The 27400-nt window shown below is 37.7% G+C and overlaps 2 protein-coding genes across 2 annotated transcripts; one reads left to right on the top strand and one right to left on the bottom strand.

Annotated features, from left to right (window-relative positions):
• Window positions 1-210: 210 nt before the first annotated feature.
• LOC139120285 (uncharacterized) lies at window positions 211-17361 on the top strand. The gene is made up of 6 exons (XM_070684577.1): window positions 211-326; window positions 7623-7660; window positions 8312-8430; window positions 8674-8751; window positions 9253-9363; window positions 10161-17361. Exons 1-6 carry the CDS (start codon window positions 283-285, stop codon window positions 11388-11390), a joined length of 1620 nt encoding a protein of 539 aa, XP_070540678.1. The 5' UTR covers window positions 211-282; the 3' UTR covers window positions 11391-17361.
• Window positions 17362-20192: 2831 nt separating this feature from the next.
• Window positions 20193-26355, bottom strand: LOC139120269 (uncharacterized). Its single transcript, XM_070684553.1, has 7 exons — window positions 26230-26355; window positions 24479-24671; window positions 24169-24225; window positions 23574-23723; window positions 22333-22464; window positions 21658-21687; window positions 20193-21015 (listed from the first exon to the last, which is right to left on the bottom strand). Exons 2-7 carry the CDS (start codon window positions 24650-24652, stop codon window positions 21001-21003), a joined length of 558 nt encoding a protein of 185 aa, XP_070540654.1. The 5' UTR covers window positions 24653-24671; window positions 26230-26355; the 3' UTR covers window positions 20193-21000.
• Window positions 26356-27400: the final 1045 nt, after the last annotated feature.

Genomic DNA, 27400 nt, shown 5'->3' with positions numbered 1-27400 from the left:
TCGAGGCAAGTTGAGTTTATGGATATCTTCGTAGTATGTCGTTCAGATTGTGTTTAGAGATTATGAAAACGGAATGCCATAATAGCTACAATAAAAAATAATTTGATTTTAATTCACAATGCGAATTAATTGAATTTTAGGCCAAAACAGTTTGTCGAAAATGCCGTCTCGTAATTATTTGCATTCGAATTCGGTGCTGTTTTTACACAGCCATCTTTCTTCCCAGCTTGAATGAGCCAAGTGTCAGCTCAGTGTTGAACTGCTGGAAAAGAAGTCCCCTAAATGACGAAAAACTCGGTAGTTTTTGCTTTAACACTCATCCGACAGTAAGTAGTCTACCATATGTTGATTCTTTAAGGTGATTGAATCTGTTGTGTGCCGAAAGTATGGTTAAAATGTTTGCAAACTGTGTTAGCGTTAAATGTGAGTCTCCTTTTACAAGAGAAGAATGTGTGTCAAATGTGCTAATTTGTCGCTTCTGTGTTCAAAAGGTGGACGTGCAGTTTTGCATTGCCTTTTACCCCAAATCAGCGTCATTTACTTTACATTTCAAGCCACGCTCTGGTAATCTTGCGCGGTGTAAAGCTAGAGTGATGGCGCATTGTTTTTGCTGCGTTATCCGAGCTTTGAAACCATGCCAGAAAAGTGACCCTGGTTAGTGACACGGAATGTAGGGCCTCGACGTGGGCGACCCTACACTCCAACTCAGGCCGAGATACAACGCTTCACAATGCGAATTCTGGTGTTAACACGTCGAACCCACGACAGCGCGTCGCCGTCCGTGAAACAGTGCACCTCCAAATCGTGTCTGGCGATTCGAAACGCGATCGCGTTCGTGATAAATGAATTTCATTTGTAACACTTCTCCCCAGTTCTCGTTTGTTGATCTTACTGTAGCGAAGGTCATCTCTTTAGCCAGATTTACCAGCCATCTCCTTGTAAAGCTATGCTGGGAAGTAAACGCGATAACAGGATTGTGACAACAATCAGTATTTTGTACAGTGCGCATTTTTAACGAAGTCTAAGTTAGCAAAACGTTGCCCAGACGAGAAAGACTTAACTTCGTGATGCTTTGTACCTTTTACGAAGTGAAATCTGCAGAACCATGGTAATTTTGTAGCTATTTTGTGCACTTCAACTGTTTCATAATGGAAATGTAAAACCTGAAGTAATGGAATAGTAAAACGTTTTTCAGAGCACAAAAATGCATGAGTATATGGAGCAGAATCTCATGGCTGAAAAATTGACGCATATTGTTGTAAGCAATCGTCATTGGACTTAAAATGACAGGATTCTGATTGTACAAACACATGCACATACAATTTTTCAATATGATCTCATCTCAATCATGATAAACTAGTAAAGTAGTCATGTACCATTGTTTTCAGAAGCGAATTTTGAACCTATTTAGCATAGAAATCATGATAGAGAAAAAATATTGATCAAAGAGATTGTCCTGTGTTATAAATAAAAATTCTAATTTTTTGCGAAAAAGACTTTTCTCAAGTTGTTATATTTTTTTTCATCTGAGGTTACTGCACATAGCAAGGTAGCATTTTGTAGCCATTGTATTGAGAGTTAATTATAGTGACTTTTGTGCGATGAACTGGGTGAGTCAAATTACACCCTAGTCTTTGCTTGCATACTGTAACTTCAGACAGGGCTCTGTTACATTAGATTAGTGATTGAGTATCAGGCATCTTAAAACCATTAACCCTTATTTTGCGGTTTAACCCCTGCTTTCAGTTGTGAATAACGCTGCAGAAGCCTTAACTGGTTAGAGAATGAAGTGAGTGGATTTGTGAAGACACACAAAGACATTTAAAGAGCTAAATGATATGATTTATTTTGATACACTCCTAAAATTGACTTTTATGATTTTAACAGCATTTTCTGCACAATTTCCGGATATTAACTCTAATCCTGCCAGACAGTATCACTTCCTCATGTGCTTACGGTATTGACCCAAATCTATATTTTCACCCTCTTTGCATGATATACAATGGCAAGTTTGGTCATGTGAAATCACAAACAGAATCTAGATTTTCGAAACCTACCCGTGGTTGAACTCGAGATGAAAGGTTTGAAGAATTTTGATTGGGAAGTCCATTGACCTGCTTGTTCGATAACTGGTGAAGTGGTGTTGGTTAAGCTTTCGCTGGAGCACTTGGGTCCATCAATGTCAGGAGTTGTTGAACAAAGTCTGTATCTGTTTGTGATGCGGCATTTATAGCTGTGGATATCCCTGACAGTCACAACGCCATAGGTTTTGCATTGGTATGGGGGACGAGACAAAGTTTATGTTGTCACCGGTGGGGGCACTTTGCTTCATGGTAATCGAAAGTCCTTCGAGCTAAAGGCATGCTGTTGCTGCCTGTACCATAGAAGATGGCAGTGGGCCAGAGGTTCAATTTTAATTTGAGCAATGTCACTGTCTTGTAAAAATTTTACCGCTGGTAAGCAAGTAAAACCATAGTTCACAGGTAAAGTCAAAGTCAATGATGATATATAATTGTTTGTTGCCTATTGTTGCAGCTCTAAGTCAACAATAGGCTGTCTTTATTCGGTCTGCTACTGGAAGTTGGTGCGGCTGGAGTTGTAAGAAATTAAGCAGAAGGAATACCCGAAATCTTTGGTGTGTTAATGGTTTTTCACGTCGAAAAGTGCTGGTTTGAACAGGACGCATGCATGCACATGCACACACATATACTGAAATATACAAATGCATACACACACACATACATACATACATACATACATACAATAATACATACATAAATACATACACATATGTACGTACGTACATATATACATACATATGTACATACATACGTACACAAATATAGATATATATTGGTAGTTTCCAACCAAATCAAGAGTAGTTGAAGGAACATTAGCTGTGTAACTTGTGGCAAGTTTTACAGTATTCTGCTTGTGTTATATTAACTACCGTGTCTGACCCTAATCCGTTTGTCATGCTTGAAATTTCGAGTATTCTTCTTGTCAACACAGCTTGTATGTGTTGTAGTGATCATTATTGTTTATTGTTTACAAATGAATTCTAGTCCAGACTTCAATACAATTTTCAACAATAACAATGGAGATTATACTCATATAGGTTGTGTTGATATGCTAAATACTTGGCAATAAATTAGTTACGGGATTCAATGCAAAAAGTGTAGGGAAACCACAAAACAAAAGTTCTGAAAAAATAGCCAAAAGATACAGCTTATGGAGCTTTAATTAATATTACCTGATAACCAGGTGAAAAATCTCTGTCTACCCCCAGAGCACATACTCATATTGAGAATAGAACACATCATCTCAGGACATTGAAATTTCACTTTCAGATTCAAAAGGAATGCTGTACGATTGAAAATCACATTTGTTGTATTTACATAACAATATTCAATTTACATGCGCAATGTCCTGACAGTGTCTCCATTACATTGTTATTAGCATTTGAATAGATTGTTATCAGAATAAGGGTGGTCCACACCTCCAGGTCTATGCCTGGTGAAATGCAGTAGGCTGTAAAATTATGCTCTACAGGTTTTTAAGCTATGTTGTATGCATCATTTGATCTTGGTAGTGGGTGGTCAGAGTGATGATATGCAGTTTTCTTTGGACATCCAAGATCTGAGTATATTTTCTCACAAATACACAGAACGTGTGAACTTTTACCTCAAACTTCAATTTCTGTGCATTTTTCAAATATCATTTTGCAAAGGCAGCAGGTCTCCATTAACTTTTTGAAACTTTTGCTCGTATTTGAATTTCTTATTCCCGTTTGACCACCCCTCCGAATAGTAAATGGTCATGCCCTAACCATTCAATCAAGGTTATTTTGTTGCAATTGGACACACACATTCTCTGTTGGATTAAAATTCTTTTCTGATAGGTACACCAAACTTTACAGTTGAAATCAGCTAAGCCATGGAGGGAAAATAAATCCATATCCATAAATTTAACCGTGTTGCAGGGTTCATTTCCAAAGAAGTTTAACTTTCACAGGGTTGTCTGTGATTGGTCCATCTCTTCATGTTCAATCATTTAACCAATCTTATTTGTTTAACATATGTAAATAGATCCTATCGTGTATCTTCTCCAATCAGCTGAAGATCACTTCTGCTTATTATATTTGTATTGTACAATTTTGTCACTGAGTGGTGGTCCATCACATTTTCAATATGGCTGATTTCTACATCTACTCATAATACAGAAGGAAAAATAAAGTTTTAGGTTGTACAGGAATTTATGCCGGACATGCCTGAAAAGATTAATGAGCGAAGCTAGTTTTCACAAACAAACAGAACTTTCTGCCGTAATATATCATGAGATCACTATCTTAAACTCTTGCAGAGGTGAGAAGTCGGCTTTTTACCCACAGTGCATTTCAATATCACATAGTTTGGCTCCCTAGTACAAGACAAAAATTATTTATAGTAGCGAGAATTACAGAAGATATTCATTATGACAAAATCTTTGGTCTGATGAAGATATATTTTTGGAGATGTTTGTTGTTTGCTCTTGTAGAATGAAGGGAGATCTTCTGGAGGTTAGGCTATTAATAATTACAGTCTATTTATGTTAAGGTAGAATGCACCTTGGAGACACATTTTCCGACTCTCAAACTTTTACAATTCTTTGCTTATCTACCACTTGCAGCTCTTAGTGCAAGAAAATGTTCACAATTTTAGCTTTTCGAAAATGGAAAATTTTATCTTTCTCCATAGAGGTAACACAGGGATGGCAGCCATTTTGAATTTCAGATATCGGTAAATCTTAGGTAATGTGTTTCTCTAGTACCAAAATTTGCATGGTGACCCCAATTTTATATTTGACTTCTTGAATTGTGGATGGGTATAATTGCTATTGATTTTCATAGTTTCTGAACTCTTTTATTCAATTTAGGAATTTCATACAACCTCTATGAATCAGTTGTTCACAATACATGTGACCTAGAAAATTTACTTCAAGGCAAAACATGCTGGGTAATTAATTTTCCTCCAGACCATACTGGCAGTCAATTTAGGTTATTGTGTAATGAAACCTATGTAAAATATGTATACAGATTACTCTGTCTGATATTGATAATTTGAGTTTATCTTTGGTTTTATGGTAGAATTTTTCTGGGACACAGTTTTTAGGATACTCACCTTTCTCGTCTGCTGTATCGGGGACTTGTTTTGTAACATGTAGAGTAAATGCAAGGATGATGAAAATTTGGTTACACAAGGCAAAAATGAAAGTACAGGTAGTTACAAGTGGTGTGTGAGCGCACAAATTTTGTGCAAAAATGTCTTGATTTTGACTGAAACTAAATTTTCACAGCCGGCAAATTTTAGCAAACAGCCAGTTGGTTTTGCTGGCTGCCAGCTATTTTCTACATCCCTGAAATAACGTTTTAACTGCCCTTTTTTTGGTAAAAATACAAGTTTGCCTCCCAGAATTTAGAGTTAGGGTAAAGCAGTTGTTTTGGAATTTCAACTATGTAATGATCAACTTTGCATTGTACATATAATCCTTGATTTTAAGTTCTGTCACACAAAGCAGTTGTCGATCTGTCCCTCTGTTTGTCTGTCTGCAAACACAATTTTTCAAATACTAATATCTGATTCAACTGAAATTTTCTGTTTCAGTGAAGTTAATTGATATGAAGAAATTTCGGTTAGCAAGGCATGCATAATTAGCATACATTTGCATAATTTCTGTTTAGGCCATTCATGGATACCTGTACTTAATTTGATGAAATGCCACATACCTTGCACCAGGCTAATGTTGACCTCATTCAGATTTTTCATATGGTAATGAAATTTGCACATTTGTATTGCAATGACTCGTCTAATTTTTCCAGGTAAAAGACAGTCTTTGCAAACTTTTCCAAGAGCGGCCTATTCTTTTACTTCACTTTCTCGTAAAGCTTTGAGAGGGTCTCATTCCATGATTTTAAGATTGTGACAAAAATATGAACATCGGGGGACTAATTTCTCATATTTGATAAAAACATGATGGGTATAAAGTTTCCTTTAAAACCATACAGTAGTCATGCGTTTCTCAGAACTTTAAAGTGCACGGTTCAGAAGGTACAGTGTATATCATTGTTTGTTCAGATACAAAGAAACAACAATTAGACTTCAAGATTAAACCTCCAAAGTTACATATACAATATTATTGTATAAACATGAAGAAAGTTTTTCTTCATCTTCTGGGAGAGTTGGCCTGGTACCATTTAACCCTTTGAGTGCTGTAATTTTTCCCACCAAAATTATAGTGACACATTTTACCGATTTTTATGAATTTTTTGTAATTCTTTTGAAAATTTTGGACCAGATGAACAGTACTTATCATAAACTCCAGTTTTTGGTCAAAATTCTTGGAAAATTAGAAGAAAATGTTTGGACATGAAAAAAATTGTTACGGTTATATTTTATACAGGCAACAAAAATGACTTTGGCGTTCCAAGGGTTAAGTGTGATATGCATAAGCACCTCTTGTTACTACATTTTGTACTCCGGAAGAATTCAGAAGTGTCCTTTCCATTTCTATGCTGCATAACTACACTTTATGGTTACCATATGTTATTGATACTAAATTACAAAACTATTATCTGTATACAAATATGTAGATATTGCGTGGGGAAGTACTTCTATGATGAAATAATGGGTATTTAGCTTGCCTACTGAAGTTGTAGGATAATTAGGATACATGTATCTGTTGAAGTTGTATTATGAAATACTTGGTATTTAGCATACCTGTAGAACACTAAACAACAAGAAATAAACATGTACACTTAGTCAATTTTCTGAAATCTCACATGAAATTGTAATAGCAGAGACACAAGTCATTAAACTCATGATGGGGTACACCATGGACCATACCGGTAGACAGTCGAGGGGGAAGACCCCCCTCTACATAGACAGTAGAGGGGGAAGACCCCCCTCTACTGTCTGCATGGACCTGGTACACTCAGTATACATATCAATGTTCTCCCCAGGCAATTAAGCATGGTGACAACAACTCTTTAATTTTGATGAAACAATAGCAATTCATTTACATAACAATTAATTATATTGTTATGTAAATTAGCCATTGTGGCAGGATTCTCCCTGAATTTGAAGTAGAAGGGTACTAGCTAATTTCTGTAGAATTCCAGTAACTGTTTGCATATATTGGCATGAAGTTTAAACTTAGTCATCAAGAGAGATGTACCTGTAGGTTATGATTGTACAAATTGTTTTTCTGTCCGTTGGTTGAACTCAAGATGTGTGTCAGAAAATGTAGGTCAAAGGCTAAAGGTTATGTTTTGCATAAGGAAGGTGACGGTAAAGGTGTATGAATGATCCCTTTCATAGCTTTTGTCAGTTTCATGAGTGATAAAAGGTTTTGTGTATTTCTGGTCCAACTCATTTTGAAGTTGACCTACGCAAACACAGTTCTTCATCTGCACCAGTGTGCATGTAATACAGAAGTAACTCATCCCATACTGAATACCTAGTGGACACTTACATCAAAATTGATATGTTTTAAATTCTTCTGTTGCTCTAACTTTTACTCAGCTTACAGTTTGGAGTGCAGCAACGGGGAAATTGATCACGTTTTTGTCTTTTTTAATTTTTCAGTGGAGAGACTCAATGCAACAAAGAAGAAATTATCCAGGGTAAGAGCTGTTATTGAAATAACATTTGTTTATTTTTGGTAGAATGCACCTCACTGGCAGTGTTGAAGTTTTCACAATATTTTATTTGTGTGGATTCGCTATGAAACCTGTGTAGTCAAAGTTTTGGATGTCTTGTGCAAATCAAAAAATTAGTTTTTCCCGAGTCACTTATTAAGACCCAGGATGGATGCCATTTTGAATTTCAAGTAGCTTGTGCCATTTTGAATTTCAAGTAGCTTGTAGTAAACTTGGTGATTTGATTGTCCAATCCTGAACTTTCAACTGTGACCTTCTGATCCTTATTCATGATAATTATAATTAATAAAAGAGAACAGTTTAAAGTGTCCTTTTGAAAAATTCTTGAAAATGGCCATGACCATACACCCACATCACAGTCAATTTGAAATCCCAGTCATGGGTGTAGGGTAATTATGATAATAACATAGTGACAGTGCATAGTAGACAATAGAACATCATTGTGGCACTTTGGCCTTCACTATAGGTATGGCAGTATGCTTTGTTAAAGTCCTTGTGCATATTCCCAGGTATTTTCATAATGGCCTTACATGAATAATGTTGAAATAACATTTGGTTGTCAGAGCCCTGAAATACTTGATATGCATACAATTAAAAATCCCTTAAAATTCACAGGGCAGCAGGATGTTCCATTATCAGAGGAAGGGGTGAAACAGGCCGTCTTGCTTGGCAGTAGGCTCCAGAATCAGAAATACACCCATGTGTATGCCAGTGATTTGGCCAGGGCTTTACAGGTATGGCTTATCTGTTTAAAAAGTTTAGACTTTTCTTTTCATAGTACTACACTGGTTTTTCTCCCAAGCAGCAAAAAAAGTACTTCTTAATGATTCCTCATGTAAAATAGGAATGCAGAAGTTCAATGTATGATAAATTCAGTGGTGCGTGTGAATTTCAGAATACCTATACCTGACAATTTATTGTAATGAACAAACCAATGGCTATAATAATCTCCTTTACTCTATATTTCTATGCGTTAGACCACTAAACATGTGCTGGAGAAGAACAACATGTGTAAGAGTCTGCCAATACAGAAAGATCCTAGACTTCGAGAAAGGGTAGGTACTCCGAGGTGGACAGAGAGTGTTAAATTAGTGCTGCCCAGATGACAACCAGTACTGTTCATGAGATAACTAGCACTATTCATGTGATAACTAGTATTATTATATAGCATGCCACATGTTCATTCCATGTTGCAATCCCCCAGAACATGTCACATGATGAGAAAAAATATACGTCAAGTCTTCACTGGTTTGAAAAAAGCGACATCGGAGGTTTTTTGAGGGCTATTTCCATAGTGAAATAGTATTGATGTTTTGATTGAAATATTGAAATTCATTATCTTATGATCTGGTTTTGACAAATTGATGTGATGTTAAGAGACTTTGTGTAAAGGCATATTTACCCCTTTTGCCATCGTGGTTTGGCCCAAACCCATTGTTATCAATGGTGATTGGGGTCTTATTTACTGACCATTGGGGTGAACAGGTTAAGCTAGTCTCACTTTGTTGTCATTATGTACCAGCGATTCCCTACTGACAAGCTCTGATTTGTTCCAGAAATATGGCACAGTTGAAGGCAAAACCAGACAAGATCTTCGCAGAGCTGCTCGGAAACAGAAACTGTCTCTGGCAAATTTCACACCACCGGGTGGTGAAACCATCCATCAGGTTAGTAGCTTTGTTATTTTACACTGCCGTGTTATCATTAAGGTAGAATGCACCTCGGGACAGATATTCAGACTTTTCGAAAATCAAAAATTTTATTTTTCTCCATAGAGGTGTAACACAGGGATGGTGGCCATTTTGAATTTCAAAAATCGGTGAAACTCGGGTAATTTGTTTCTTCAGTACCAAAATTTGCACGGTGATCCGGAGGATTCCTTGAAGAAAGTTTGAACAAAAGTTTGAGTCTTTCACTTTCGAGGCATATACTACCTTAGAAGCTGTTTGTAAAATCCACTATTTCTTGAACATATACAGTTTTCTCCAAAGCTTGGAGAAACTGAGAGGTGGCCAATTTACATTTCAATGTATATTTTGAATATTATTTTGTTGTGAAAATGTATTCTTTTGTGTGGTCACTAACATTTGGATTAATTGCTCCAAAAACAGAGGGGTAACCCCCCCAAAAATACCCATGTTTACAACCCTGATATTCGGGTATGTTCTGTTGCTGTATGACTAGTCAAGCAAACCAATATCCATAGTACAGGAAATCACCAAAAGAGGACTGCCATCGAGAGGTTAAACACACGTGTAATGCAGTTTTGAAACCCCCTTTCTTTTCACACCGTGTAGACTTTTGAGCAAGGGAAATACTGATCAAATGTGGACTGTTTTTGCCTCCAACATGGTTTTTGTCTATCATTGCTCCTCGCACAGAACTGTCCAGGGTACATCTGTATCCAAAGCGTGGGTGATTGCCGTGTCACTGTTCAGACTGACAGTGTTCATCTTTCTTTCAGGTCAGGCAGAGAGCAGAAGTTTTCTTCAAAGAACTCTGCCAACAGTTGGTGGGTCGAAAACTTGACAACCTGAACACGCCCAGTAACGGCAACAACAGTTGGAAGTATCAGCTTCCGCGTCTGTCCGGAGTGTACGGCCATCGAGATCCACAGCCTCCGGATAAAGCATTGAATTTGAGCATCCGCCAAGGGACACACTCATCACAGAGTACAGAGGTGGTCTATGTCGTGCCAAACGCTGCTGCTGCTGCTGGAGGCCAGTCAGAATCTAAGCGTACAAAATCTCAGGGAACACACGCTGTTGCAGACTCAGTCGTTGGGGAATCAAACCCGACCGAGATAAACTGTGCTGACACTCAGCAAACAGCCCCATCAGGGAAAAATCTTGCCTCGGATCTGAAAGGTGAGGTGAGTTGTGATCTGAGTGTTACGGGGGAATGTCTTACGAATGCTGCGCTGAATGAGAGCGGTGAAAATGCCAGAGAAAGTGAAACATCGTCCAATCAGCATAGCTCTACAACAGCGGCCAATCAGCATCTTTCAAAATCACCAAATCAGCATAGTGAAGAGATTTGTCCCACAGAAGAGGCAGTTTGTCAGGACTGCACTGTTTCTTGTACTGACTCTGCTGTTATCGCCTCTGCTGACAAAGTTAATGATGCTGCTAAAACTGAAATGACAGGAGAGAATAATGATGTCACAGAAAGTACACCTGGGAGGGAGGCCAAGCGTGCCAAGATAGCTTCCAGCGATGATGAATCGGCTGAGAAAACGCCACTTAAGTGGGAGAAAACTCCCTCAAGAACTAGATTCCACATCGAGGACTCTGACGATGAGATAGCAGAGTCGGAGGTGTACAAAGACGTAACGCCAAATGTCGTCGTATCGCGCACGTCCAAGGAACCCGTGGTCATGCAGCGCTGCGATTCAGACCCACTGATGGACGTTGGCGAAGACGTGATCCTGAGTGCGGACATCCTGGTGGTGAGCCACGGCGGGTTCCTGCGCGAGCTGATCCGCCACTTCATCGACGACTTCAACTGCATCGTTCCAGGAGGGGACGTGTCGGCGCTCACCGTCAGCCCAAACACGGGCGTGTCCAAGTTCATGATCTCCTTCTCGGAGGATACCGACAAGCCTCAATTGACGTGTATCTTCATCCACGACAGGGAGCATCTCAATATTGCCCACTACAAGAACACCAAGTACATCTCAGACAATTTATCATAAAAGACAACTGTACCATAACCCAACATACAAATAGATGTTACACTTCTATACTCTAATTACTCTAATGTGTGCTGATCTGCAGAAGCAAGAGAAAAACGTCACTTTTTGTGGACTGTAAGTCGTTTCTTTCTCATAAATCCATGAACTGTTTTGAATACTGCGTTCTATGTATTGTTATGTAGTATGTGACTTGCATATTAGTCTCATTCTGTTTCAGAGGGAAAATTTTTTCGTTTAACATCAAAGCAATCGTCGGGGGTTCTCTGATTGGATGTCATGTGTTATCCATCAAGATGTGGCATGTGTGTCTCGCTAATGCAGAAATTTGTTATGTGAAAAACGTAAACACATTTATGTCACAGGACTCGGTTTCTCTGAGGTTGCCAAATGTACAATAATCTCAGTATTTTTAAAAGACTTGTAAATAGGCCATTATGTCGGAAAATTTGCATCTTTTGACATAATTTCTTCAGAGAGATATTGAAATTTGATCTCTGATGCGTTACTGATACTTTGAAACCTGAAGACGATAGTTAAGCCCAGGAACATAACGGTACATTCATGCAGGCACATTATATTGCATTGATTCATAATAGAGCTTCTCTGATAATATTCAATTACTGCAAGTGCCACTATTATTAAGCCTCATCAGACAAAATCAGCTGAAAGATAACATAATCTGACAGAGTTGATGTGAAATTTCAGAAAACATTATTTTTCCCTGACCCAGTAAACTTCTTAACTATGTTTGTTGTTAACAGCCTTCTTGGTACAAATTCCATATGCCTGGAGTGGTCGTGTCTTCATAGGCTCCATATTAGAGTGAAACGCAGGCATTGAGAGGGGAATTACGAAAAGGAGCATTTTCTATCAGTATAATGTGTACTCACTGTGCATTTTGTATGCTGTTATTTTTTAAGAAGTTTGGATTTGTGCTACACAGGGACAACATTTTGCAGAGACTTATACTAGCCACAACAACATATAGTAAACAGTGTAGTTTACCAAATAATAGAGTCAGTAACTAGTGTTAGACGGCTGCAAGGCAAGACAAAAATATTATGAGAAACAGGAGAGACATATTTCACAACCTATTGTATCCCAGACTAAATGTGCATAGTTTGCGTGGGCTTGTCCACAGTGGGTTGTTTTAGAGAGCGCCCTCATGAGGCCAATATGTGTTGATTACTCTGCAATTGTTGATTGAATGCAGAAACAGAGACAATGTAAGCTAGGAGTTGCCAGAAATGTACGTTACCGTATGATCTGTCAAAAAGGATCGGTGAATTTATAAGGATACTTGAATATTTTTTCCACTTTTGGATCAAGATTTTCATGTCTTCATAATGAAATAGCAAAGATTTGTGTTGCTCGGCAACATTCTGAGTTAATATTTCTCTAAAGATGTTTTACTAATCGTTCAGCGGGTTTCACTTCTGTGCCACAACTGTGTGCGTGAGATAGATAAAAAAATCTACTAACTTTTAGCCATAATTGTTACTAAAAACAGCTACATTGTAGATTCAGAGGAATCAACTGTCCAGTTATTGGTCCAGTCTGAGTTGCTCAATGCTAGATTACTGTATGTAATTAATCAGTGAGTCAGTGAATCTGAAATGTGTGGTGATACCCAAGCTAATCGTTTACATTGTACATACAATGTGTCTGTCTCACACACATAGTTGTGGCCTCAAATTGACACCTACTGTCATCATAATTTTTATTACCGTACATTATATATCCCATGTTCCACATTATCTGAAATCCACAGTTCCAAGTGATGTCAGTGTATGATTCTCATTAAGATATGATTTGTGTTCAAGTGCCATGAAAACCAATCCTGTCAAACTTTTCAATCAGGAGAAATGCACCCCAAGCACAGATATGCAACTCAAATTTTTACAATTTTTTCTGATCTCCCACTTGTTGAGGCTAATTTTAAAGCTTTTGGAGTAAGAAAAATTTTCACTGTCTAAGTTTTTCGAAAATCAAAATTTTATTTGTATCCATAGAACACTGAACAGGGTTGGCGACCATTTTGAATTTTGATTATTGGTAAATGTTAGGTAATTTGTTTGCATCGTACCAAACTTTGCAATGTAACCCCTTATTTTTGTTCTTGGTTTGGAGACAGAATGGTAGGAAGTTTAAAGGAGGAAATTTGAGCAAAAGATTCAGTCTTTAATTTTGAAGATACCTGAAGATAGTATTCAGCTCATAACGTTCTCCTAGGAAACTTGAAACCATTCTCTTTTAAAATGAAAAAATACACATCAGGGGTCACCATGCAAATTTTGGCACCAGAGAAACATTCAAAATGGCCGCCATCCCTGTGTTAACTCTATGGAGGAAAGTAGGATTTTTGATTTTCACAAAAATAAGCTGGCAAAAACTTAACCTACTCCATGAGTTTCAAAATGAACCTCTACAAGTGGTAGACCAATAATGTATTGTAAAAATTTTGAGAGTCTGAATATCTGTCCCTCCGGTGCAGTGTACCTTTAATCAGAGCACCATTTATCACGCACAGATTTTGAGCCTAAAGTTAAAAAGTTAAAAAAGAATACTCGAAAAGTGCTTAGTGTCCTCAACAGACGCCTCTTTGGGGTACTTATCACTGCTGAGCATGGTTTTGCACAGACAGCTTTATCTGTACATCAAGGATATTAACAGGTACTGCCCAAATATGGTAAGATTTTAAACACAACTAGACCGTTGTTCAACAAGTAGGGCACACGTCAAAATCAAACAAAACCAAGTTCAACTCTGTACAACTTTACTTTTATAACACTGTCAAACATGAAATTATATTTTACCCAGATAGAGAGAGAAAAATGAGGAGAATTCAAGTTCAGAAGTATATTTCTATTTAGCAATAGTTCACATATCTTTCAAAGAAATAGTTTATGGTTGGCAATTTGCCATGTTCTGCATAACGGAAACATTGTAAGGATAAAGATTGCATTGAAGCACTGCCTCAAATGAAGTGGTTTTGAAAAGTTTACAGATAAACTTTTCAGCAGCTTTTGACTCCAAGATAGCGCACAAAATTTATTTTTGAACAGTAGATTATCATAAGGGATTTTTTCATGGAGAATTCATAATTCATAATTTAGGATGCCAAAGAAAATCAACAGGAACTGGCAGTCTTTTTCATCAAAATTTCGTAAATGTAGCAGTCGGAGACAACTGATGATTCAAGCAGTTGAAGCTTTCTCTGATGAGAGTGCTGACCAATTATATGTAACAGTCATCCAATCACCGTAGACCTTGCTTCCCATTATGAGACAGTCCTCCAATCACCATAGACTTTACTCTCCACCACTGAACAGTCCTCCAATCACTGTAGACCTTGCTTCCCATCATGAGACAGTCCTCCAATCACCATAGACCTTTCATCCCATCACTGAACAGCCATCCAATATCCATAGACTTTGCTCTCCATCACTAAACAGTCATCCAATATCCATAGACTTTGCTCTCCATCACTAAACAGTCATCCAATCACCATAGACCTTTCTTCGCACCATGTCAACAGTCATCCAATCACCGCAGACCTTTCTCCTCATCATTTTACAGTCATCCAATCACCGTAGACCTTTATACTCTCCATCATTGAACAGTCATCCAATTACTTTGGACCTTACTTTCCATTACTGAACAGTCATCCAATCAGCATAGACCTTACATCGTAGACCTTTGTTTCCTCAGTCCTTTCCCTCCTTGATAAACAGTCATTTGATTACCATAGGCTTTTCTCTTAATTGTTGAACAGTTGTACAACCAACACTAGTCATCCATAAAAGTAAGAAATTACAAAATTTGCTTTAGCACGCTACTTAAAACCCCATTGGATGCACTTTCCTGCAGGATATGAACTTGAATGTGTCGGGACCTGTTCATCACATTTCTATTGTGCTGTTTTTCAATGAACACAGATGTAGTTACATATTTGAGAAGGCTGTTCATTTTCATCCATTCTTCTGTGTGTACACTCAAAATGTTCTGATATATTTCAATTATTGAGCGTTTATTATTGAGTTTGACTGCCCATGTAGCATTTTATGCAGACAGGCATATATTTATAATTTTTAACGTTTGCAGGCTTTGCATTAGTTTCCTGTGTATCATGGATGTAGTGCATTGGTTTTGACTAAACTGCTCAATTCTTCAGCAGTAGATATCAGTTCCGTACAAGCTTCTGCAATTTCCTAGTCGGAGTTTACAATTTTGTTTTTTTCTGTCGCAACTTCTTATGTGTCAACAAAGAGTGAAGTTTAATGGTTCACACTGAAGGATGGAGCTCTGTGTTCCATATACACACGGTGTTCCTGCCAAATGACGTGTTGGCCAGCAATTGTCGAAATAACCCTTTCAGCTTCAGACTTTTGGTAGGAGAATATGTCGGACCTTAGTATTTGAAAATAGGGGAGTAAGCATCATTGGTAGTGAGTGTAAGCAATGAGGCATAGGCATCAAAGTTCTCTCTTCTACTGTCACACACCCCTGTCATAGCCATGCTGTTGTCTAACCCCATTATCTGCAGTAGGGGGGAGGTGGCAGCACTGTACACTTTGAAATGAGGTGGGGGGGGTTGTGGGGAGGGGGTGATAGGTGCAACTTCATACTTTGTCAACTCAAAGATATTTATCTTTTAGGCAACAGGAAGTATTATATCAACTATTTTTGAGATTGAAATTTTAAATATTTCACAGATTTAACAATATGTGATAAAAAAAGACTGTGTACCTGTTGTTGAACTTCAACTACCACAACAATCAAAACACTGTTCATGGCGTACATAGCACAGATACTTCCGATCAAAATCTTAACAAAGCATTTCAACATTTAATCGCCTAGGATTCCATACCTACACTTACCTATATGCTGTTTTGTTTTTTGTGTAGCTTGTTTTATTTTTGTAATTAACATGATTTAATAAGCACTTTCCTTTTTATTGAAAAAAGTTAAAGAGGATAATAAGAAAATAGGATATGAGAAATGTATCTATGTGTATAAACTATATAACAAATGAACCATACTGTCCAATATTTTTCAAAGTACATTTAAAGTAACTTGATTTTGTTCTTTTCTGCAACTGACCAGTGTTGAAAATCCCAAGAAATAGCCAATTTTCATGTGATGCGTTTCCGTAACCTCAGTTTTCTGTGCAGAAAGCTTGTTTGCAGGATTTTTGATAAGTTTTGCCATGATAGACAGTGGCACGGTCTTCCGCTCTACTGTTTGTGGTTGTACAAAAGTAGTGAAATGTGTTCTCCCACTGGGAATAGATTCTCTGTATTGTTTTCAGTGGGGTGGTATGATCATGTACAGGGAAGTGAAGCAGTTTGCTGCTGTGTAAGATCACAGTTTTTGATGGTGACGGTTCATTTATGTGCAGGGAAGTGAAGGTGTTCACCACTGTGCCCATGGGTTAACATAATGTACTTCAATGTTGAGGTTGGATATATGTATCGCAAAACTGCACTTCCCACCATTCTGTGGTCTGACCGCTTTCTTTTTAAACAGTGAGGTTTTACCCGTGTGATGTTTGCCCACAGTTGTGTTGGAAATTTTGAAGACAACAAAATCATCACACACCTTGTGTCTTTCATTCGCCAGCCCTTCCACAAATCATATTTTCAAACAGGTGTGTAGTGATCCTGAAACTACAAAAGTATTTCAGTAAAGAAGAAACCTCATCTTTCACTGATAATCTGTGAGTTTTACCATGAAAATGCTCGCACTCTTCCGATCAATGAGAAATTGCCCATAGTAATGGATTCTGAAGCATCATATGTCTTTATTATGGAAAGCCATGTAATCTTATAACAAATATGTATCAATGTCGGTGACCAAAAGAAAGAAATGTACCAGTTTTTTTTTTCGTTTTTAAAAACAAGTTTGATAAAATAGGTATCAGTATTATTGTAATGGTTATTAATGATATTAAAGTGACTCTTTATGATCATATTTTGTCTGTGTGTCTGTGGTTTGTTTATTTGTTGTGTAATTACTATAATCATAGTCTACCAAGATTTGCCACCTAGTTGTTTAGTTGCAGGATGACAGATGAGTGAGAAATGTCCGGTGCTGTTTTCAGTGATAGATAAGTCTTATTCAAATGACAATCATTACAGAATGCGCCTTGGGGACAGGTATTTAGACTCTCAAACTTTTACAATTCTTTTCTGATCTACCACTTGTGGGGGTTCATTTTAAAGCTCTTGGTGTAAGAAAACTTCACTGGTTTGTTTTTTTCAAAAATCGAAAATTTTATTTTTTCTCCATAGAGTTAACACAGGGATGGCGGCCATTTTGAATTTTAAATATCGGTAAATCTGTGGATTATTTGTTTCTATAGTACCAACATTTGCACGGTGACCCCCCGATTTTATTCTTACTTTGAAAGACAATGATCGACAGAGTCATTGAGGAAAATTTGAGCAAAAGTTAAGTCTTTCACTTTTGAGACGCATACTACCTTAAAGGGTCGGTAGCTGTAACTTTCGATGATTTGCTTACATCTTTGTTTTGTGTTTGAAAACTGCATGTGTAAAAACTCCAATGTGTCCACAAGACTCCATTCTAATTTACAATATTCAAAATTTTCTGGGTCTGTGAGTGGTGGGCACCCCTCCTGACACCCCCAGCAGTTAAATTTATTGTATTTCATAATTTCTCTCTGTTTGGATAATGGAGTCTTTGAAAACCTTGGTTGGCTAGGATCTAGGAATACTTCTAATGCTACTTTTACACAAACTTAATCGCTCGACACCTTGTCATTCATTAATAATCTTACTGCAGTAACGGTTGCTTATATTCTTTATTATACAACATATTAACTGATAGTTTAGTCCAGGTTTGGTATGGTACATTCAAAATGAAATCTATGCAGAACAACATCAACCAAAACAGCAAAGTAATACAGCACATTAGGGTTATACCATGTGACACACGTTGTGACATATGAACAAATTAAAGTATAAATGTTTTTGTAAAATGTCGTCCTTGCTCGACACTTCCTTTCAATTTCGAATTAAAGTGTATCAAAGTTTTCTGTAATTTTTATTTTTTTAACCATTTGATTGTGTGACTATATGCACACAATTTATGCTTGAAAATATATACTACATATGCCGATAGGTAATCCAGTAAAACCTTGTTCTTGACGACAAGTATTTATTTTTTCATACGAAAGTACTGAAGACTTTCATTTTCACTGGAATTTATTTTAGCTGAAAACAGATTTTCATTGTTTCACTGTCTTATTTTCACTTTGTCTAGTCTGATTGGATTTTATTGTAGCAGAAAAACAGGTCCAGCGAAAGTAATGAAAATAAATTCCAAGTGAAAATAAAGTATTCCACAGTATAACTAAATCAGCTGAAAATATAAAATTTCTTTCAGTCACTCGAATCCGAAACCGAATCCGAAACTGAATCCGAAACCGAATCCGAAACCGAGTCTAATTTCAGCATCGTAAAGTGCAAGTGGTAGTAAAATTACCGAAGAATTCTAGCATATGTTTTGCTCCAAGTCTGCGGGCATATAAATATCAAAACAATAAACTTAAGGTCTAAACTTCAGTAGACTGTCACGTTAGTGGTAGGCTGTTGCGTAGATCGTGGGGTGAACGCGTTGGCCCACAGCACAGTCCCCTGTGATCTATTCCGCTCTCGGACTATGCGCCCCGTAGACGTGTGTAAATATGCCTGAGAAAAACCAGGCATATGTACACACGTCTATGGGGCGCATAGTCCGAGGGCGGAATAGATCACAAAGTGACTGTGCCCACAGTCAGTAACTTGCTGCCGATAAAAGCCAGGCGACTCGGGCCAGTCTGAGTAGAATTAGTCCTCTGCATGCTGCACATAGCCCGTTCTCCACTTTACCTTGTAAATATTCCACGATACAATTTTCCTTCGTGCGTAATCAGTGATCGTGTTGATGTAATGGCATCACATGGTATACTATTGTTTGAAACATATTTCCTTGTGTCACTGATAAGTACTAGTACTTTTCAACCCATAATTTGCACTCGGCATTCGCATTTCGAAAACGATACGAAATGTCGCTTGCCAGTTTCTGGCGTTCGCAAAAAAAAACAGGAACAACTGTAAAACCTGGCCTCAAAGAGAAGCTATTAACTAATTTCAAACCATTCTGTATCGACATTTAGATGGCTATGCTGTCATTTTGATTTCATAATCGTTTAATATCACAAGACAATGCGATTTTTGCGAAGATCGCCAGCATGCGAGATACCATTGAGGAATTTTTATCGCAGGGAAAGTCAGGAAAGTCTAAAGTGGTTCGCATGGATCAGACGATCAAGATATGAGAACGAGATTTGAAGGGTATTTCAATACATTCGTACCGACGTTGTAGCATTGGCCACCATAGCTCAGTATCTTTCATTGGAAAATGCACAAATGTGCATGATACCAACATTGTTACCAGTGCAAATCAACCACTCCATCAACAGAAATAGTAATTCTCCATGGTTTTCCAGATGTCCATGTTACCAAGAAAACGTGAGGAAACATCGTTAATTTCCACCTTGTAGCAAGCTTGCACCGTCTGATAGAGGGCGCTACTTCCGGGCCTCTTTCCCGACAGTTGTAAATTCAGATGAACAATTGAATGTCCTATAACACATCAGAATATTCTCTAATCAGAGCATTTAAAGAGGTCTAGTCTCGTTAAGTGAACACAGGCACTGTAAATAGCATGCTGTTGGTATGGTTCGTTATAACAGGACGAAGCTGGAAATAATCCCAAAAGTACAACAACGAGAAATTCATTGTGAGTTCGTTTATTCTTTAAAAGACGTACATAGAGGAAGTCAAAGCAAGCGTGTTTTGAATAACTAGTATTATAGTGTTCGACTTAACTCTTAATTCGGTTCTATAATTTCACGAGTTTACAAATCCAACATTTTCATTTGATTGTTACAGCATTGCGAGTCAAAACGTATGGTGTTATCGAGAATAGTAAATAAATCATCATCATCATAATCATGAACGCGAACGCAAACAAGCGAACACCTTCTATGCAATACATTTCTGATTAAACCGTCCGACAGTAGAGAAGTAAAAATATCCAGAAATAAAAGTGTCACACACGTTTTATGATGTACCTTAGGAGTGTCCACACAGAATGAGTTGTGTTTTTGCAGGGTTTTTTTCAAAGTCTGCAAATCACTGCTACATGTATGGGTACAGTAACGCTTTATGTAATGTAATACGTACAGGGTGTAACGAACTCGCGTACATCATTTGTGTCTCACTGAAAGAGTGTGATAAATATTGACGTAGTCATAAAACCCAACTTGAGAACATTTAGAGTAAAACTGACGATCACAGCGTTGTTTAGATCGCTCAAAAACAATAAAAATTCACAACTCTGTCCACTACGTTAGTCTATATCATACACAAATAAATATTACATCATTAGAAATAAACACATTTCTGTAAAACTGCTGATTATCGTAACGGACGAATCGTAGTTCATTCACCATCTCTCTAAGTTGTAGCGTTGTCTTTCAACTTATAATTTTATAGCTGAACTACGCTATGCTGTATTAAAAACAAAACCAAATGCTTCTTTATGATTCTTCGATCTGTAGAAAAATACAGACAACGAGACATCAAAGACATAGTAAGCAAGAACTCAATATATGATGAGTGTCTTTATCGGTGTGATAGTAAGGTAAAAGTAATACGAAAGTTATCGCTGATTTTAATGTTGGTATTTTGGAGGTTTACAAGAAATTACGGTCAGGTAACAATTTGTAACAAGTGACAGTGATAAAGATGACATAGTTTTATGCATGACAGCCGCGTTGTCAGTTCAACGTTTGCACATCGTATAACAGTCATCTGTGCTATATTCACCCGAACTAACCACAGGGAACTCAGTCTCCGGTGTTTGTTTGTTTGTTAGTTTGCGTGCTTGCTTTATTTTTGTTTGTGTACAAATAGATAAATAGAGTAAATAACAATATAGCTGAAACATGAAGATGTTTGTGGGATCGTTTCGGAATAAAGCAATAAATAAAACATCAAATGTAAAATGAAAGCCAAAACAGCACTCACACTTAACATTATATTTTTTGTTTTATTTACTACTTTACTTCGTGCAGACGAAAAGACATTTTCATGTTTTCAGCTATATTGTTATTTACTGTATTCGTAAACAAACAAAAATCAAACACATGGCAAGAAAACATCGAAGACTGAGTTCCCTGTGAGCTGTCACGTACCTGTCCGCCCTCTTCGGTGGCAACGTGTGTCTGAAAAACGGAAACGGGAAAATACACCCTTATAAGAAACCATAGAAACTTTCAAAGCGCGCATGCCTAATGAAACACGTTGCATTGGAAGAGATAGGGACTCTATAGTTTATCATACGCAAATTCGTACAAACAAAATGGGAATTCCTCATCTCCAAACCATCGTTTATGGGAGGGGGTAGTTTGAAGTGAAACGCAATGAATATCGTCCGCTAAGTTTTACAAATGTAATTAACCATGATCCCTTCTATCAGAGAGAATTTTCTTGGATGGGGTATTTCAATGTAGGTTAGAGGGTACACAATAAAATACCATCAATACCAATTCTTTTAAGAAGGTTTTTTTTTCTTTATCTCATACCAAATTATTTAAAATGCTTCGTGTTAAACTTATCTACACAATAATGACATTGTGAAATATCCATAGATCGACGTCAACAACTGGATTCTAGTCCAGAATAGAATTCATCGCAAACACATACACAAAGAGTTTTGTACGTGTTTGTAAGAATAATACTTTTTATGAAGTTCAAAACACATTGTGGGAGAGAAAATTACTTATTTTGCAGACAAAATAATGAAAATATTATCAATAGTTAAAGCTATTCTCCCTTTACGTTTAGATAACTGTCTAAGAAGTCAGTACCGTTTTAGCTTCTGGTTGCTCTTGGCAACAAGAACATGTGTCGACACAGCCGACCACAGAGCCGAGAACAGCAACGATGCCTTCGATAGCAGCCAACAACATGACGACGCCATCAACGATCTTGTTCCGCCTCTGACAAAAAAACAATATGTCATAAAATCATATTAGAGGAGGGCAGTCTTTATATATCGAAGCTGTCGTAAAATTTAATTCGTGAAATCAAATTGCTGTGCTTCCGTTTTAAGTCTTCATGTTGTAGTTATCGCGATTGATATCATATATCATCTTAGTAGAATTAGCTGGAGACAGTTTTTTTTTACAAAATTTTGCTGATAAGCAACTTGCGTGGATATATCATAGAGTTATTGGAGTAAGTACCTTCAAATTGTTTGCCTCCTAGTATTTGTATAATTCGAAAATCTAATTCTTCAAAATTATCGATTTTCAAGTCTCTCGTAACAGAATTTTCACGATGACATATGAACCATGATTTTGATTCCAAATTTTTGAAGAGTCTCATTATAAATTTTCTTTGGGAGGAGTTTGAGCAAATTTTCAAGTTCAACTTGGAATCTTTCAGTTCCAGAGCGCTTACAACCTTGAATTTTGGAAAGAGACATCTAACTTTTTCAGAACTCCGTTCCGTGCCTTTACTGCATACTATATGCCACTAAAATTGTACCGTGGTAATTAATTACAGAAGAAAGTCTGAGAATTTGGTAATTATAATTTCTTGTGCAAAATTAGTCCTGTTGCGCAGACCGCCAGCTTCTCTTGTTTGTTTGTTGTTTTGTTTGTTTTGCTGGTTGGTCTTTGTATCTGTCACAGTGTCTCTCTGTATGATTGTTTGTGAATATACAGAGAATTGATTACATACAATGTATGGTCATATCTCATGGCATGGACACAGTGTTTACCATTCTATATTTTCGGTCTGTTTTATGTCATCTGTCTGTCTCATATGCAGCGATCTCTTTTATGTCCAGCTTGCGATGTATAAACACATTTACACAACATGGACTATCTGCATCCCACGGGGTAATGTGGGACACATCTCTTCAGCAGCGTATCTCTTTCATTTCATTGTGACCACGTGTGTTACTTCTTTCTCAAACACATAGTCGTAAGTTGATAAGTACTTAAGAGCATGTTTTTGAGAAAGAAGACAACGTGAATCGAAGCTCTTCGAAATGGGAAATTCTATCAACGATATTAGAACAGCTGTAGCAAATAGTTCTTACCACAATGTCCACACATGTTGCAGAAAGCAGACGACAATCTTTGGTACGATGGACAAAGTAATCCTCTTGAAGTAGCGCATACAGCATAAAAAGAAACAACAGCAAGCTGAAGACAGCCGATACTATTGACATTATCATAAAGGACAGCGTCTAAAAGGAAAACATGTTGAACACATGTTGTGATATATTCAGCTGTAATGATAACCTATCGACCGGTTACATGTATACACTTTCTGTAAAGACAAACCGCAGGTCTTCTATGGTTGAAACGCAGACCCACGCACACATGCGCACACATGTACGTTTATACATATTCATCCATCCATCCATCCATCCATCCATCCATCCATCTTTAATTTACATACATGTACGAAACACATACATACATACATACATACATACATACATACATACATACATACATACATACATACATACATACATACATACATACATACATACATACATACATACATACATACATACATACATACATACATACATACATACACAGACAGACAGACAGACAGATACATACATACATACATAGACAGACAGACAGACAGACAGACAGACAGTGACAGAGATACTTCACCTTACATCTTGTTTTCTTCATTGCGTACAGTAATCCAAATACTCTAGTACCAAGAAACTGAAAATATACATATGCCTTATGAGAGACAAGGTAGTTTGTCCCACAGACATTTCCTTCGTATTTTTGGACAAAATCACTAACTCCAGTTATACAACTTCAGTAATACAATGAAGGGGAGAGAGAGAGAGAGAGAGGGAGAGAGAGAGAGAGAGAGAGAGAGAGAGAGAGAGAGAGAGAGAGAGGCGAGGAGGGCGAGGAGGGAGGGGGACTGCCTAAGCATAGTATCATGATATCTAGCAACTCAACTTACCAGGAGTCCCATCCAAATGGGCGCACCACCGTTGTGATATGCACATCGAAATGCGATAGCCACAATGCCCATTATAATGCATAGCAACCCGAGTAGTACATGAGATATAGCGAATAACGCTGCTAATCTTCGCATGCTGTCCTTCCTCGGCGCTTCATCGTCTTCACTTGCCATCTTGACGACTAGCAAGCCTCTAAGAGAAATATAAGAAACGCGGAGACTACATTTCAGAGAGATTTATTGTCACTGGTGTGAAAAGGGCAGCTGTGACGTAAAGGAAAAAGGCAGACTCAACATGGTTGAACCAAGTACAAACGTGAATTGAGTTAACCGTCAGAGTGAAAAAGTCAGTTTTTGTCGCCTTTACAAAATATATCCTATTAAAAATTTAATCAAATTTTTGCCAAAATTTTGATTAAAAAGTGTTGCCAATTATGTGATGTACATTTGCTCCAAAATTATCAAAACAAATGCAAAAATATTTATAAAGATTGGTAAAATGTTGCTTTAAAATTTTGGTTGGAAAGATTACAGCGCTCAAAGGGTTAAAAAGACGAACTTCTCCGACGATTTTACTTCAAGCCATTTCCTTGAAGGGGCAGTCTGCTGGCCCGAGTGTAACTACAAAGTACAAAGTTTTACTCCTGAAGACTGAACCGGATCTGACGTCACAAAGGATGTGAACTTCGGAAACTTTACACCAGAACATTAATTGGCGACTTCTGCGATTTGTTATCACCAAGGAATCGATTTTGAGCGACAGATGCCGCCATTTTTGTTTGCTTTTTTGCCAATTTTTCGTTTGTTGCTACAGCTTAACGCGTGCTTGGCTCGGTCCATGAGAACATCATTGTCATAAATTGGACTGCTGAGTTCAATTATCTAAAAGTACAGTCACCTCGTCATACAAAACAAAGTATTGCATTACTGGTTTATTCATAGACAGTAGAGACGTCTATGGTGTAGTCGATATTTGCTAATATACCATCTATTGCTTTCAAAGTAATTGTGTTATATTTTAGAGTTTAGACAGCCTTTAATATGTAAGCGAAAAAGTTGAAGGAGAAACAGATACTGATAGAAAGCAGATCTATCGATGGATAGACGGATGGGCAAGTGGACAAAGAAATCGACAGGCTGACATATGTGTAGGAATATCGCTCGGGGGGACCAATTTCGAATATTCATCATGCACTTTAAAGAAATAATATCGCCGTCTGTTAATTATTATCTATTCAATTTTATCTGAGATTTTATTTGAGTGTGACTGAAATGTCATCGATGTAGGGTTGTGTCGACTGAAGTCTGGCCTACGTGCCTAGCTCTCATGAGCATGGTTCGATTGCATTATTTCTGGTGAACCTCATCAATAAAGTCGACAAGGCAGCCATGTGGCAGATCTATAAAAAGAATATAAAGTCGAGAGCTGGAGGCATCTCAAAAGAATTTCTCGTTTGCGACATAAAAGAAGAAATCACTTCAAAAATTTGATAAATTCAATCCGTAATATAACGGTTGACTCGAAGTTAAACTTTGCTTTCGAGGGTTAGTTTGAAGCGAGCCTCAGATCTACCGAGACTGGCTTCCATGGCGATAAATAAGCATTGCCTTGGCGGGAATGTGTACGTTATGTGTGACGAAACAAAGCTGACAGGATGGTCGGAACTAAAAGTTAAAGTGACAGTTGAACTATTCGTACGCATTGCTGTCGGTAACAGCACACGGTGTCACCTCACAAACTAGAAACCTACCTGGATTCCTTGAGCGAATCTGAACCAAGCCACTGAGAGGAAACTAAAATACCTCAGCGTGTAGACCTAGAACGAGTGTCGGGACAAAACAACAATGCCTTATGTAATATGAACCCAGCGATTGAAGACAAATTATGTAAAGGGCCTCATGTTACATTCCTGAAACGGCGCGGCTATTAAGAAAGCGGACCCGCTTTACGCCCTCTTGAGGGTTAAAGGAGCAAGAGTTTAACCCCGCTCTCACCACTTCGTAGCCAAACAACTTTATTGAATTACATAACTGATGTATTTTAAAACTGTTGCTCTGGAAACAGACACAACTTGACGTCCTCCGGGGATCAGAGGGGTTATGACCTGACGGTGAGGGAAGAGGTCAAAAGCCATTCACTTTCCATATCTTGAGTCACTGCACAGCAAACAACGCTTTGGGCGGGAAAATGTGAATTTTGAATGACACCGGGCAAGAAAGTTCGGCAGATCGATGTAAGTGCGGGAAGAAAGAAAGATTGCAAAATTTGAGCAGCAAATACTGAATAAACTACCAATTGAATTGTGTCCATGAAGATAAAATTCATCGCTTTTTGATTTACTTCATTCGCTGTAATTGTTTTCACAATATTTTGTTCAGTTTTGTACAAAACAGATTTGTTTCATACACTTGAATCATGTCGCGGTGTTCAACTTGTCGACAAAACCTGTGTGTGTGTCTGTTGTTATCGTTGACAAATTGGTCTGGAACAGAATAGACCTTTTCCCGGTTAATATCCCATAATGCATTGCTGCGTCTGTATCGAACATCGTATACAGACTTAAAACAACGAAAACATACTGAGTTTTGTGTTGTACAACGATTTGTTATGCAAGAATGACACAATTTTGCACTGCAAAAATGCCTAGTGTGTTTTGTATCCGTCGTCGACGAAAATGTAGGTCAGGGTGTGACCTGCCATAGTGTTCTCTGAGAAACATACCCTGCGTTTACCGTACGACTAAAATGTTCTATGAGAAACGTACGCTTTGTATAGCGTAGCGCACTGCATCATGGAACATGTAAAAGAACTGTTTATTTGTCAACAATTTACGCTCTGTTCTCGCTTGACCAGTACCCTGCATTTCGGCATACTTAAGGAAGTATAACAAAACTCCGAAGTCAATTTCACAAACGACTGTA

This window comes from Ptychodera flava, chromosome 2 (assembly GCF_041260155.1).
Source record: "Ptychodera flava strain L36383 chromosome 2, AS_Pfla_20210202, whole genome shotgun sequence".
Taxonomy (NCBI): domain Eukaryota; kingdom Metazoa; phylum Hemichordata; class Enteropneusta; family Ptychoderidae; genus Ptychodera; species Ptychodera flava.
The sequence above is the reverse complement of the archived record's forward strand: the minus strand, read 5'-3'. Positions and strand labels throughout refer to the sequence as shown.

Bases quoted from the DNA above. Each gene is read 5' to 3' on its own strand.
- LOC139120269 (XM_070684553.1), bottom strand. From the start codon at position 24,652: ATGGCAAGTGAAGACGATGAAGCGCCGAGGAAGGACAGCATGCGAAGA. The intron at 24,226-24,478 runs GTAAGTTGAGTT...GTATATTTTCAG, and splicing joins CCATTTGGATGGGACTCCTG to TTTCTTGGTACTAGAGTATT. The intron at 21,688-22,332 runs GTACTGACTTCT...TCCGTTTTTCAG, and splicing joins AGCAACCAGAAGCTAAAACG to ACACACGTTGCCACCGAAGA.
- LOC139120285 (XM_070684577.1), top strand. From the start codon at position 283: ATGACGAAAAACTCGGTAGTTTTTGCTTTAACACTCATCCGACA. The intron at 7,661-8,311 runs GTAAGAGCTGTT...TAAAATTCACAG, and splicing joins CAAAGAAGAAATTATCCAGG to GGCAGCAGGATGTTCCATTA. The intron at 8,431-8,673 runs GTATGGCTTATC...TCTATGCGTTAG, and splicing joins ATTTGGCCAGGGCTTTACAG to ACCACTAAACATGTGCTGGA.